Source organism: Oryzias melastigma, linkage group LG3 (assembly GCF_002922805.2).
Source record: "Oryzias melastigma strain HK-1 linkage group LG3, ASM292280v2, whole genome shotgun sequence".
Lineage (NCBI taxonomy): Eukaryota > Metazoa > Chordata > Actinopteri > Beloniformes > Adrianichthyidae > Oryzias > Oryzias melastigma.
Window position 1 is genome coordinate 29,481,067 of NC_050514.1, and position 15,941 is coordinate 29,497,007.

The 15,941-nt window shown below is 37.7% G+C and overlaps 1 protein-coding gene across 6 annotated transcripts in view; it reads left to right on the plus strand.

Moving 5' to 3' along the window:
• The window catches only part of ntrk3b (neurotrophic tyrosine kinase, receptor, type 3b), a 280,707-nt gene that overhangs the window by 237,115 nt on the left and 27,651 nt on the right, over nucleotides 1-15,941 (plus strand). For all 6 annotated transcript variants that reach the window (XM_024295435.2, XM_024295438.2, XM_024295436.2 and 3 more), the window contains one exon: nucleotides 8,865-8,995. In XM_024295435.2, the coding sequence (XP_024151203.1) occupies nucleotides 8,865-8,995 (131 nt within the window). The remainder of the gene's footprint in view (nucleotides 1-8,864; nucleotides 8,996-15,941) is intronic.

A 15,941-nucleotide genomic window follows, 5' to 3' on the forward strand; every position in this document is an offset into this window, starting at 1 on the left:
ATCCACAAGAACTGGAGGAACGTGGCCTTGAATGGCTGTGAAAGAAGGATAATAAATGTATTGCAAAGGAGTTTTCCCCGTCTAGGAGTAACTCCATATTTTGACTTTTCCTGCCTTAACCCTTAATTTTTGGTGTTTTGCAATAATAAATCATCTAAAAGTGAGTTTGAAATTACAAGCTTACAAAGAAATATCAGACATTATTTCCAACAACATATAAATAAAAAAAGAAAATATCAGAAAAAATGTATAGTCTCTCTGCTTTATTTTGTAGCAACAGTGGTCTAACGTTCAGCTTCGCTCTGTAGGTCGAGGGCTTTGATTTCCATCCCGGCTACAGCCCCCTTCAGTGCAAAAGCCCCCTTTTATCGGCACCTTGATTGAGCCAGGTTAAATGTCGCTCCGCTTCCTTAAACAACCTGCTGAAAGCAAACGAACTGCATTAAATCCTCAGAAAAAAAGTTTTTTAAATTACTTATAAAGCAAAAACAAAACCATAAAACAACATAGAAGTATTGCTTTTCAATAGACATACTTTTACACTCTTGCTTCCAGCTTATTTCTTTGGTCAGATGAAGTTTTTGAAGCAGAAATCTCTCTATATTAAGAGGCTGAAAATAGAGACATGCACTTGAAACTTGATTGGACCTAAGTGTGTCTGAAGCCTAATATTTGCTTGATTGAGGCATTATTTAAGGAAATGCTACCAGAACTCTCTTCAGAAAGAGACACTCTAATGATGCAGTGAGTTGGATGAATTATTTATTTGATTTTATTAGTATTTATTTCATGAAACCACTCTGATAAAAAAATAGATTTTTAACATGTTCTTGTGGGATTTTTCTGATGATGGAGGACACATATTCCGAAAATAAAGCTTAAAATATAATTTTTGAGTATTTCTTTATTCTATTTTATGTCAATTAGTAGCAGAGGAAAAAAATGCTGTTTGAAAAACAGTGTACTTCTTATATAGAAATTACATAACAAAGCCTCGGTTCTGATGTGTAAACAGAAACCTCTCAACTATGGGAAGGAAAAGAGGGGGCGGGGTTGCTTCACACCAACATTCTTGCCAAACAAATTTCTAATGAACTCTTGCCGCTCTGCAGAAACTATGTCTTAGAAAACATCACAGGATTTTAGGATTTTAGCTAAAAATGGCACCAATATATTTAAAAAGCCACTGTTTGAAAATACCTCAAAGGATGATCAAAGTGAGTCTTAATGCTTTTTAGACAGCTGTTTAGATTAGTGAGTAAATAAAAATACTTAACACAGAGAAATGTAATGTCATACAATAAAAATAAAAAAATCCAGCTTCAGTAATCACTTCATATGGAGAAAATAAAGAATGTGATCTAATGTAAAGCGAGCAGCTGGCTGATTTCCTGAGCTCCTTTTTAATCTTGACTGAACAAAAGCATCAGGATGATTTCATGACTGACGCATTCTGCGCCTTTTCCAGGCGTAGGTGTTTTTTTATTTCTTTTTTTTTTTCCAGAGGCCGTGCTGCTGCGGCAGACACACAGGTTAGCCAACCACAGCAGGCAGGAGTAGATATTCACTGAGTCAACAGTGAACGCTGGCATACAAGTCGTACAGTATAGTTACCCAACAGTGCAGGCATGTGCACTCCCTCTGTGCTACACCGGATTTATTGCCGAGGGGCTCTTTGTGCGTTATCAGACTCTGGATGAGCGCCTCTCACCTAACTATTTAAATCCTGTGGTGCCGTCAACGGCTAAACCACTGGAACATAACAGTTATCTCAGGAAAATGATTTCCCTTTTGATTTCCAACATGAAAGTAAAATGACATCTGGGAGAAAGAAAATCCACTGTTTGAGTGAGGCCATATTTGTTTTGGAATTGCTTTGCGGCATTAATCTAAAATATATTAATCAATGCCCTCAAGGTGCTCAAGTCTAATAGGTTTTTAATTTAACTTTGCGCTGTTTAGGAGCTCCACGTGTCTCCAGTCCTTCCAACTCAGCGGGAAAGCGAGGAGACAAACATTGATCGACCCGCCACTGGAAGAAAAGTGCTCCCACTCACCTGTGAGCAGTTAACTCATGCATGGATGCGCAGCGTTGGCAGGTAGTGGGAGACAAACACACCCCGAAACACCGGGGGGAAGTTGTGTGGCGGTAGTGAAAAGCGCGCACACACAAACGGACAGGCGGAGAACAAAGCCCTCCAAACATCTGCTCTCCCCCAGCGTCCTGACCCGACTCCCCGAGTAAATCTCCGAGCTGCGCCGTCTCTCCCTTCAGGGACAATGTTTACTGGCATCCAGGCCTCAAGTGAGCCGGGACAAATGAATGATGCCGAGCTGCGGGATAGAGATTTAATCTCGGGGCTTTTCGGAGTGCCACTCTGGGTGTACGGCTGCCGCCTCGCTCCGCCTGCAGAGGAAACTGAAGGTTAAAGTAACTTGTCTGTGCCCCTGTCAATAGCCTGCTCCATATTAGTGCCTCCAAACCCATCAGTGGGAAGAAACAATGTGGGTTTGTGTGAGCCAAACACTTTATATCTGGGGAAAAAAGGAGCATTTGGTACAAAAGAGCTCAACTGGACTTAAACGCTAAAATCTTTAACATACTTTATCCTACATACAACACGATAATTCCAGTAGATTCAGAATCTACTGGAATTATCGTGTAAATCAAAGAACATAAACACTGGAGCTCAGGTGTTAAAGGGTTAATGCAGCTGCATTACAGGAGCATTTCTCTAAAGTAATAATCTCTTCACCATTTAGAATTCATCACAAAAAAGATACGAGCGAACCTTTATATTACATTTTAATTTGCTAACATTTATTCTTTGCTTGAGGTCAGCATGTCTCCAACAATCCAAACTTCCAAAAAAAGGACTATAATTAGTTTTGCAAATAAAAATAATGCCTTAGGTTTGTTAGACGACTTAAAAATATCCATTTAAATACAATTAAAGACCATTGGAAAAACATTCAAATCTTTTTCATATCTCAGCCACTGACCAAATATAATAATTTTGTTTGTTTTTTACAGTTGTTTTATATATCTATATATTCTTGTTGTCTGTGACTAATTAAACTGCATCTCATCTGTTCTTATGTTAAAATCTCCAAAAGTATTTTTTGGGGTAATTTTGGATGTAAAAGTGTACCCATAAACTCATCTTCAGATGTTAGAAAACAAATGACATTCAACTTTTTATTCTCAGATATCTTTCCAAAAAGATGAAGAAAATGTTATTACAAATACAATTTTAAATATAGAAAGAACCTTTCTCTCAAAATGTGATTTCTTTTTTATTATTATTATTTTCAAGATAAAAGATGATCTGTGACAAACTGGATCATCTCGGTGAAGCTCCGGGAGCTACAAACCAATGTTGTACAGCATAAGATAATATGTGCTTTAACTCATAAAAGATCAAACTTTTTTTACCAAAATTTGCTTTGCATATAAATCTGTTCATTCTGGAGGTAGCGTTGAGCGAACAAGACGTCTTCAGGTCAACAGGGATGTAAAAACCTACATAGTTTATCATCTATGTGCACCTCAGCCATCAATTTGCACATTTAAGTCATTTAATTTAAGAAATACTAATTAAATAATCCATACTTTAAAAAAAATGCTATTTTATTTTTTCTTATATTTTTTTGTTCCTTTCCCCTCTTTGTCCTTAGCAGTCTTACACTGCTGGGTTTTGTTATTTTAGTTTGGGGCTGGGTCAGCAGTCTTCCTGGCTTATTTTATGTTTGGCCAAGAAGCCACCATGGAGAGATAAAAGTGACACATGTGAGCCAAATGGTGATTATCACTAACAAGCTCCCTGTGCAGTGTGTAGGGTTAAAAGAAGAAAAATCTGTAAAATATGTGTCACCAACATCACCCTTACTTGCTCTTGCATGTTGTTCAAGTGTTCGTTACAACCTGTCACCCGCAGCACGCCCGTAAAAAAAATGGATGAACATTTTGGTTCCACCTGCTGACTTAAGCAATCTAGATAGTTCATGTGGTCCATGAGTTTTCCCCCATACAAGTTTGACTTTTTTTTTTTTACCCACGGACACCCTGTATCCCCCCATAATGACCAACGTTTTGAGAGGCTTTGCAGGTTCAGTTTCCTGGAAAACACTGAAGTTTGCAAAGTTTCCTTGAGCCATTGCCCTGGCAGCTGACACTTCATTCTGTATTTTTGCGAGTTCAGCTTAAACTCCACAGACTGAACATGAAGAACTTTTTTCAAACAGTCTATGAGCCAGAACGGTTCAAACATTTTGTAAAGTGGTTGGAGCAACTGTTGGTAAAATGCAATTTCATTCAGATGAAATGTAAATTAGCGCTCACTGTTTGACTTAGAATAGTGAGAAGAAAGAAAAGATGAGAAGAGACAAGTATAAGATGAAAAAGAAAAAAGAATGGCAGAAAATATTTGATCCTCTGCCTTTTGATAAATGACTAAATTCAGATTTGGGCTTTTTTCCCCATCTGATTCATCCAGAAAGGCTCCGTGTTGGGAGACAGCTTGACAGTGCTGATCCTCCCGTCATCTGGACTGAAGGAGAAATGATAAAACGAAGAAAGGTGTGATTGTTTAAGGAGAGCAGACCAGCAGAAGCAGAGATAAGCAGGTGGGAGGGGAGTCTGAAGGCAAGGCGTACCTTTATCCGCCCGGAAAGTGTCGGGTATATTTGGACCGTCAGGTCTGTCAGAACATGTTCTGAATTAAAATGTTCTCAGGTTGACTTTTTTTTCCTCCCTCGTTTTTACTCTTGAAATGTAGATTTTGAGTCGGTGAGTCGTGACAGCAGTGATGTGTCGGTGTCTCTGGTGGGATTTTCACCCAGCAAAGTGGCTGCCAATGTCTGCAGACACTGGTGTTTGATCTGCTGTAAAACTGGGACATTTCTCTGTGTTTTACACTGATTTCAGACATGATAGCTACGGCCTGCCGGACACAAACGCCAAAAAAGGAAGTGACATTTTCTATGAATCACTTCCAACTTGGTCAGGAGCAGATGGTCAGAAGTGACACCAAAAAGTCAAACTGAGCGAAGAAGTTTAATGTTTATTCATCTTTAACAGCTAAAACATTTGGAAACCTATTTTTTTAGGTTTTGGAGCACTCTGTATACTGTTAATATACAGGTATATTATTAGCAGTTACTTTACATGTTAATCTAAAGAAACTCTTGGTTAAAGGGTTTTAAATAGGGATGCACCCACATTAAAAGTTGTCAAATCCTTGGCCAAACACCCAATAGTTGCCAATTAATTATCAAATATGGATGCTATGTTTTTCATAGTAACTTAAAATTGCAAAAATAGCTAAGAATATAGCAAATGTTTATATCAAATCAAAACATCTGTTTTAACAGTAGATGGGCTAATAAACATTTACCCAGATACAAAACATAACCCAGGGCCTGAGAATTTTGTCAATTAGCTTCTAAATAAAGGTAACCATGACATCTGAAAAGTCCTATACTTGTTTTACACAGACAGACAGTCATGTAAAGCCATAAGCTCCATTACAATTCTGTTCGCTTTAGCACTAATATTTGCAAACTTTTTTCTAAACACATCAGCCATAGATGAAGTCCTGCTAGCTTTCTTTTTAGCTGTGGCAATCTCTTTCTCATTTGTTCTGTTTCAGGTCTTTGACTTTTAAATGACATATTAATACAGTGATGCTAAAAGTTTTAGCAGATGTACCACCTCTTGATAATTTAGTTACACATTCAAAACAAATTGAAGTTCTTTTGTCTCACTCTGAGTGACGTTACACCCACTAACCTGTGCCTGTTTGTTGATGAGGAAGAAAGTGACACAAAAACTCAATTGAAAATCAATCCCTGTAATAAAAAGTTATATCGGACTCGTGCAGAGTACTCTGGATCTCTGGCATGAAAAAGAAATACCTGTAAAATGGAGTCCAGATATGTATGCCCCAAGCAAGCTTCAGGCCAGTGTCTGGCAGGACAGAAGAACACCCCCACCCCCCATGGTCTTTAATACTTTAAATGGTCGTCTTCACCAGTGGTTGGCATCTATGTTCCTGCCCCTAGCAGTAAGGTAATTTATGGCTTCGTTTTTCAATGAAGGAGTACCAGTTAGGTCCTTAAAAATGTCCCCAACTGCACTGAAAAAAGTGAAATCTTGGATCAATTTGCCAATGTTCTGAAATGTGTTACATTTAAAATTATTAGTTTTCTTAAAATTAAAATTTTGAATTTATGTTTTACTCAACTAAATTTTTTAATTTGATGAAAACTAACATTCTTAAATGTAACAAATTGTACAACTTTTGTTAATTGATCCAATACTTCCCATTTTACAGTGTGGTTTCAACTAGTCTGGAGCTCATGTGGGTTCGTGTAGCAATGCATTTATCGATTTGTTAACAACAAGGTATAAAAGTGTAACATAATTTAAAAGTATTTTTTAAAAAAGCCTTCATTTAGGATGAAAACCCTTATTCTGTCACTTTAAAAAACTTCCACACTACCGACAATTTGAAGAAGGTGCTAGATCTAGCAGTGCTGTGCTACTAGCTCACCAGCAGTACAAGCTGCTAGCTTTCTTCTGAGTGCAGCAGTATCTGTCTCTCAGTGTGTCTTCTTATTCATATTAATTTTAATTGCAGTGGCATCACACCACAGAAAGGTTTAGGTTTTCCTTTAACTTCCTTTTTAAAATCCATGGCCTCAAAAAAACACAGTGGTGAATAAAGTGCTGCACATAAATCACATCAGGACAGGTTTGAGGCAACAAAAAATACTCAACTCAAACTTCTCCTGCCTCTAGGTGACTCCCTTTAGGTTGATCATTCACCTCCTGGGACCCTCAGTTTTACTCTGAATGGCCTTTCTGACACAACAGTCTTCTTGTAGTTGCCCTATATCTACGAAAACATTCAAATAATAAAGTATATTTAAAAAAATAAATGTGAAAGAATATGTTTAAACACAGGAACAATCATCAGAGGATTGTGCATCTGTCAAATGTCTGCAAATACATTGTTCACCAAAGGTTGCTACCAAACATTTTTTTCTCTTTCAAGAAAAGCCTTGCTTGCTTAACAAATGGGGGCTGCTGGGTAATAACAGATAAATCTGCGAATGGGCATCAGAAGATCAGCCTACATGGTCTTGCAGCAGATACACCTTTAAGTGGTAATTCAATGGAGGGAATCCTTAAAGAAAAACCAAGAAAAAATTCAATTTGAATGTCTTTGTCAGTAGTATCATGCTTCTTTCAACACATATGAACCTCGTTTTATATAGATATATATATATATTTACATTGTGTGGGCTTTGGTTACAGAGATGAGTTGTTTCAAACTGAACTCAAACCCCTGGGAGTAGTCCATTTTTTTAATAATACATTTCTGATGTGCTGTTGGAGTTATGCTTCAAGATCAAGAAACAGATTAATCCATTCCAGGAATGCATGTGAAAAAATACTTATCTAAAGTCAGACAACTGCCAGTACCTGTTAGTGTATTAAAATACATATTAAATTTTACACGAAAATGTTTTCATCTCACTAATGTGCTGTTGCACAGAGAGCTGTAGAAGTCCAGCCTCTTAGACTATGATGATTTTTATCTAAATGCATTGTGGAAGCTGTGTACTCCATGTGTGCAGATCTATTAAGGCCCCATGGCTTTCATGGTAAACCTACAAGCTGTCATGTTTTATTCAAAGCGAGGCACAGAGAGCGGTTCTGTTCAAAAGCTCCCCACACCTCCCCATCTCCCTCCAGCTGAGCTTTCTGCTTTGCTGTTTCTGCCTTTTTCCTGCCACTTTGTCACTTAGTCAACCTCCTGTTTTGTGGAGCTGCCAGTTTTAAAGGGGTAATCAATATAAGATTAGGCCTTCATTCTCAAGGCACAAATACTGCAGGCGGTGACGGTTTGAGATGAGAGCAAGCTGAGGTCAAAACCTGCGGCTCAACTCTGCAGCTTTGCACCTGAGAAGAGGTCCTTAAAAGATCCACTCCAATAAAAAACATGTTTTTGTTGTTTTTAACATGTTCTTGGATTTTTTAATGATGGAGGACATATATATATATATATATATATATATAAATTAAGAGTAAAACTGACTTGGCCGACCCGCTCAACCAACTGACGTATGGGAAAGGTTGTAAGCTAGTAGGAGATTTTAAGCAAAGTGATGATGGGAAGTGAGGGCAGGCTTACTCTGCACTAATAGCCCCACCCACTACTCTGAGTCAAATTTCTGTTGAACTCCTGCCATTCTGCAGAAACTCTGTCCAAGAAAATGACACCGGTTATTTGATTTCTTCTACAAACAGCATCATCATGATTAAAAGACCACTGGGAGCGCTTTTACAAAATATCAAATGTTGATCGAAGCAGCCATTAGAAGTTAGCAAAAAGATATTTTTCTTCCAATCAGAGTAGATGCAAGCATTCTTCATGTGAAATATTTTGGTTTTTGTTCTCCTTCGATGTCTCTGTACTGACAGTAAAACTAAGAAATCCAGATGAGACATGTTTAGCTTGGCAGTTCCAGCGTCGCTGCAGCATTTGTTTACACCCCAGAGATTTCCCACCACTTGAACCCTAACATTCCTCATGTTATCTATTGAGAGGCTTTAAACTTGCATGAAACATTTTGATTCCATCAGGCGTTCTGTTAATGTTTTCCCCTGACACTTTTGGGAGATCCTATTGACAGTAATCAACATGAAACCAGAAAACCGTCTTGTGAAACTGTGTGGTTGTAGAAATTCTGTGAGTTCTTTCCGTTTAAAAAGTTTCTAATAAATGTTGAAAATTTCCCTTTTCCCACCGCAGACTCAAAAATCAACCCTTCCTTTCCCCTTGTTTTTGTTTCAGTCGTGCAGCATATAAAGAGGAGGGACATCATCTTGAAGAGGGAGCTGGGGGAGGGAGCCTTCGGAAAGGTCTTCTTGGCGGAGTGCTACAACCTCAGCCCCACCAAGGACAAGATGCTGGTGGCTGTTAAGGTGCGTGTGGTTCTGCTTATTGAAGCAGTACATTGACTTTTATGGTTTCTAATCAGTGCAGTGATGCAGATTATTTCTTCCGAAGTACTCGAGTAAAAATAATAGTAGTTATAATTTGAACAGAGGTGAGCCGAGAACCCATAAATGCTTGAGTTAAGGTGACTTGACAGCAGTTTGGATGCTGCATCCAGTTTGTGTCGCAGTCAGATGTCTTCCTGCACTGACGATGCAGGACTGATGTGTCACGCAAAGATTATCCTGGATTGTTTTGATTGGTGTTCACCTCAGTGCTGCAGTATAACACCAGTCCTTTGGGGTATTCTCCATGTTTATATTTCATGTTTCATTGTTACCGACTTTTGGGAATTGAGGATTATGTAGAAATTCTAAACAACTGTTTTTTGCTGTCACACTTTACTCTTTATAGATTTACTATCTATATTTATACTCTTTACTATTTATATATATTTATACTCTTTACTATATATAACTTACTTTATTATTATATACTATATATTATTTACTATATATATATATATTAAGTATTCTTCCCTTATTCGCAGGGTATATAGACTGGAGACATCCACAAATACAGATATACGAATCAGTTTCCTCCATCTAAGCCTGTCTTCAGCATCCTCCACTCTAACACCAGCCACCTTCATGTCTTCATTCACTGCATCCATAAACCTCCTCTTTGGTCTTCCTCTAGACCTCTTTCCTGGCAGCTCTAGACTCAGCATCCTTCTACCAATATATTCACTGTCTCTCCTCTGAACATGTCCAAACCATCTCAGTCTGGCCTCTCTGACTTTATCTCCAAAACCTCTAACATGTGCTGTCCCTCTGATGTATTCATTCCTGATCCTATCCATCCTGGTCACTCCCAAAGAGAACCTCAGCATCTTCATCTCTGCTACCTGTCTTTTCTTTAGCCCCACTGTTTCTAGTTTATATGTCAGACGATATATCCCCTATATTTGGTCTTAAGAAGGGAAAAATGTATGAATTCCTTCATCATAAACCCTAAAAGACTATTCAGTACCCTGGATTTCAAGTGAGTCAGACACATTTTTGCTGAAGTAAAAAGCAAATGTTGATGAAAGCTTAAATATAGATACCTTTTTTCAAATAACAAATCATTCAGGCGCAATGCATTGTGGTTTATATTTGCTTTTAAACTTGTGGGAGCATTTGAGTTCTGAGTTGTAAATTCGGATGGCCCAAAACAATATTAAGTGAATCCGGAAAGCCTTTAACTAGAAATAACGCCCAGATCATTATGTCTCCTCTGCCGTGCTTCAGTTGTATAAATACACTTTTGTATAAAGTTAGAGTGAATGCATCTTAGTTAAGTTGTCTCTCATATTTTTTTTTCTTTTACAAAACAGATCAGTTTCTTAAATATTTTATTTTCCCTAAAACATTTCCTGATTACATGCAGCGGGTATAAGTGGATAGATTGGTCTATTAATTACGCTGCACCGAAACAGATCAGAGTCTCACTAATGAGGTCCACATTATTCATCAGATCACGGTGCAGCAAATCACACACTGCTGTGTGTTTAACTGCAGGACTGCTGGAGCGCCGTCCAATAAAATAATCAAGCAAATTAGGCTGAATATTGGACCCGGTATCCGGGTCATACGCGTGTTGAAGAAAGTACTTCGGGACTTCATCCTCATATGAGCCACCATGCAAGCAAAGCAAGAAACACACAAATATGTGCAGATTATGTCCATTTTCTTCTGATTCTAAAGAATTTTTTTTGTGAGAAAATATTAATTTTTTTGTGCACCTGCAGAAGATAATTGCCTCAAGGTGACAAACAAAGGACACCGAAGTATAGAAAAGAAGAGTAATTTTTTTCTTCAAAGAACAAAAAATATGATTTCATGAAGGTAATTTGTGAGTGAAAACCGGAATTATCTCCCTTCTTCAGCAGAAACTTCTAAACAATCTGAGACGTGATCCAAACATCCACATGCCCATGATGCTCCTGAGAATCCTGAGAAAACCAACCATTATTACCTGAATTATGAGTTTTATAAGCAGTGTTTTACTTTAATATGGCATAAAGGCATAAATGTTGCAGAGTTAGTTAAATATTTGAGAGTTGCACCACTAAAGTCTAACAGAATTTAAACTATAATTCATAAAATAGAAATCAAATATAAAAAAAATGTATCTTTAATCTGGAGATTTTAACCCTAGAACAATCACAAACCAGTTAATTAAATACAGTTTTTCATTAGGAGTGTATATGTGACTCTGGAGTGAGAGCACTCCTCCAAAGATAAATCAGATGTTCCACTTTATCCAGCTGGTATAAAACAATTAATTGATTGCCATTTTCACAAATTTTTTAAACACAGAATGTCATAAAGGTGATATTTTCTAGAAAATGTACAAAAAGGGACACAAACCACATCTCCATAAAATGAAATGGGAACGGTCCAAACTTAATTGGTCTACTATTAAGCTAACATAATTTGCAGACGTGAGATTTGCAACATTAAGGCTTCGTCAGTCAGTGGAAGTCATCATCATTTGCACTAACTTCCTGCATTCACAGCTGTTGTGGAGTTAGTGGATGGAAGCAGCTGCAGAGTAAAACCCACTGAAGTCACAGTTACTGTAAAACTCTCTTTATCATGTATTTATTTGCAGTACTGGAGAAAAGACGTACACCAATGTAGATGGTGTTTTTAACATGTTCTTGTAGAATTTTTCTGATGATGAAGGACATATATAAAGAAAATGAGGCTCAAAGTTTGATTTCTGAGTATTTTTTTTATTCTAAATTAAATTCTGTATGAAAAAGACCATTGAAAATACGCCAGACGGACTATAACCTCTCTGCTCTGCACCATTCTGATGCATCCACCAGGAGACGAATAGATCCATGATGTTTTAATCATCTAATCTGCCACCTGCCTCAAAACTGTACGGCTGAATTGCTCTAATACTGCTCGCCATTTTTGTTGCACTAGTAATGTTAGAATGGTGGTGTAAGGGGCTGTAAGTTAGCGGAAGCACAGGTGTAGACCATAAACTGTACGTTCACTGGACACCTTGACCCCTCCCCCTTCACGTTCCAAATAGGAAGTACCTGCGTGCTCCAAGGAGCCAAAATCCCATAGACATCTATTGAAAAAACATCTATTACTCAATCATTTTATTCAGAAGATTTGACATTCTTACTCTTCCGCTGGCTCCCACCTCGGACATTTGATTGGCAGATTCTTCCAAGCCGCTTTCAGTGGAAGGGGTGTGGACTTTGAACAAGCTTACTCTTGATTAATGACAGCAAATAGTAATTTTTAACAATAGTTGGCCAAGAGATGTGACTCAGATCAACTTGAAACAATCACTGTCATCTGGCTCCAACATGGAGGCGCTTGTAATGCGGAAAAATGGTGAATAAATTTGGTTTAATTTTGGTGGAGTCAAAGATGACATCACACCCGCTCTGTCCATTTCTGTATATGTCAATAGTGTAAAAATATGTCTCAGCTACAGGGAGTGGACGAAGGGGGGGCGGGGTTGCTCTGCGCCAAAGAACTACTGCTTCTCTGTAAAAACTATGTTCTAGAAAACATAGCAGATTTTTTTTTAATAAAAACTGCATAATCATAAATAAAATATCACTCCAGCCATACAGTTTTGAGCCCGATGCCAACTTAGAAAAGGAAATCAAAGCTACACAACAGCCTATCTATGTTTTTTGAGCCAAATGGCAGCTCACATGAGAGAGATGAAGACGTTAATGGATCTATTTATCTGCAGGTGGATGCATCAGAATGGAGCGAAGCAGGCAGACTTTGGCCCACCCATTTCACCTGCTGCATCACAAAACAGAGCTTCAGCTTGCATTATTTCATTTGCTTCTAATTTATTACAATTTGAATGAAGAAATACTCATAAATGCGGTTTAATCTTAATTTATTTTATAAATGTCCTCCAAAACATGTTAAAAGTTTTGATTGGATTGGAAGCATTTGTAGAGAGCTATTTGTTCATGTCATCTAACAAAACTCTGCTTCACATATGACTATATAATGTACTTGCTACTGCACGTGTACAATAATGCGACTGCAGCAGTTCAGACTTGGGCCACGTTGAAAGTGATGCATTTCTGGCTCCACTTCCATCAGATCATCGGCTGTACGGAAACGACAGCAGCACATTCTACAGATGAATGGAAAACGAAGCGTGCCTGAAAGCCTTTCATTTACATCTGTCATTTACAATTAATGAAAATCATGGACGGCATGAAACGCATGAAAGATAAATGAGAATATCAAAGAAGCAGCGAACACAGTGATTATGAACAGGTGTCAGGATTTGTTAGTGCAAACCGTTTCCTAACACACTTAAGTGAGTTCCAGCAGAAAACTTAGATTTAAAAAAAGCATCTTAAATGCTCGCAGACTCGTGCACTAATTTTTGGAACTCAATTAGACATAAAATAATGCAGTAATTACAGGAGCAAAGACAGATGACATGTAGAAAGCTTCTGACAAAAGACTTTTCTCTTAAAAGGTTTAAAGTTCTGTTTTTATTTTTTATTCCTACCGAACATGAATTTATGTCATGAAAAGCAGAACTGAAACAAAAGAATGTGCAGACTTGTTGTTGATAGCTTTGACTTTGGCACCAAAGAATTAGATTTTATACTTAAAGTTAAATGACATTGAGAGAAAACTGTTCTAATTGCTGCAGTAAGAGTTAGTTTTATTCGTAAAGGGAATATGATACGGGGGAGGGGGGAAATCCTTCCTATCATAATTAGAGCCAAGTTCGTTAAAAAGGGAAAACGGGGGTTGAGATTCTGTTGCAATCGTATTCCCAAAGCTTTACAATCTGCTGAATGAACTCTTCGCTTCACATTGATGAGACCCGTCCCCACAGAGAGGGTTTATCACAGAATTTGGGGAGGGGGATGATGGAACAGCCCATTAGCTCTCCCGACCCCAATGCCCCAACCCCACTGAGCACTCCGGGATCAGCTTTGGCGAGCAGTTTTGAGGCTGAATGACCGACAGAAACATGACGGCAGGGTTGAGACAAATGTTTTGTAGAACACAATGTCAACCCACAACAGTGTACAATGAACACTGAGGCTCCTGAGTTATTATTATTATTAATACACAAATTAGATTATGTTTTTCTTCTATCTTATATAAAAAGAAGCTTGGAATGGTTGAGAGATACTATACATTTTTCTTGAGTTCACTGGTTCACATTTATGTGGATTTTCATAACACTCATAAACAGGCGATCGCCACCTGATAATCACCCGTTTTTTTAAGTAAATTAGCATTACTACAAAGCTACACATTCATAGTCCAAAAACAAGGCTATAAAAGCACAGTAAAGGTACATACACACTGACCAAGTGAGAGGACTGTGCTACACGCTGCTTCTTCTCAATTAGCCCATTGTGTTCACATTGGACAAACAGGGAGGGGCTTGTATGAAGGTAAATATGTGCCAAAACATACAAGTTTAAACAATACATACATGAGCTAGAATCACAAGTTTAATTCACACACACATGTATAACTGAATGTGAAATTGCAGGAAAAAGAGGAACATGAGAAAAATGTGTACTTGTGGAATATAGTGTGTAAACTTGCTTGACAAAAACCTTAAATTGTGTGTAAAAATGTGATAATGTGAAGAAAAAACACACACAAGATTTAACTTGGGGTTGTGCACTTCTTTACTTTCCTATAATGCTCAGTTGTTTACAGCAAGTTCCTGTAAATCACGTGAATTTTTTCCATTTAGTTTTTCACTTTGCCTTTGAGTTTACAGTATGACAGTGTACAACATTGAAAACAACAGAATATTGTCTGATTTTCACCAGGTTTGCATTACAGTTCAGACTATTGTATTGCGCAACCTAAAGGAGGCAGAATACTGTTCTTTTTTCCCAAGTTTATATTCCAGCTTACACTCCAATACTGAAATGTCACTGTAATTGTTCATGAAGGATTTGCAGACTTTTCATTGGAGGTGGCCACTTCTACAGGGCGGTGTGAATGTAGCTTAAAAATTACTCCAGCAACTGAAGTGGACTTATCTATTGCAGCTTTCCTCCTAATTATAACACAATTTATGGTTAAAAAATGCCCCAGATTTGATCCTGTAAAACATAATTACTCCTGCACTTTTGTCTTTCTGAATACCACTGACACTGTATCACACTGTTACCTCAAATTGTCGCCACCAATCCCTTTGAGAGCATTTTTTTTTTTTCAGAAGAATGTCCAGACTAAAAGAAAATAGACATTAATGGGTGAGGTTTAAATTAGAAATTGGATGTTATGGCCGTTTTACTCGCTGTTGTACATCTCAACTACCTCCAGTCCTTCAGTGAAAACCCAGAGCATGTTAGTGAACGCATTTCCATCATGAGGTCATTTCATCTGTAATAATGAGAGCAGGAGGCAGGAAAAGCAAGATTGAAGGCCGAGAACGTACAGAGCAGTGACTTGGTGTGCGTTCCCGCTCCTGATAATGATGAGTCTTTTTCCCTTGAGAAGTATGCCGCAATAAAGCAGCTTATTGCAACTCTTTTTCTTTTTAGTTATTTTTTTTTATTCTGGTTCCTTCTCCACCTCTGCAGAAGATACCTATGTCCTCTTTCATCCTTTTTTTCAAAATCGTCACTTTATTTCTTTAACATTAAAAGCACACCATGCACAGGCTTTAATGCTTAGTGGATACAAACTGACACCAGATGTTTTGATTTTATCACAAAACTGTCTAAACTGCAGATCCGTCTGATTTATGCCTGAAATTTGGAAATACTGCTAAAGAATTGTAGTTTGCTGGCTGTAACAACAAATCTTCTTAAACAATTAATAATAATCAAATTCTATTTAGGTTTGTTTTATAAAAAATATCAATCATTTGTGTCCTAATGGTGTAGTT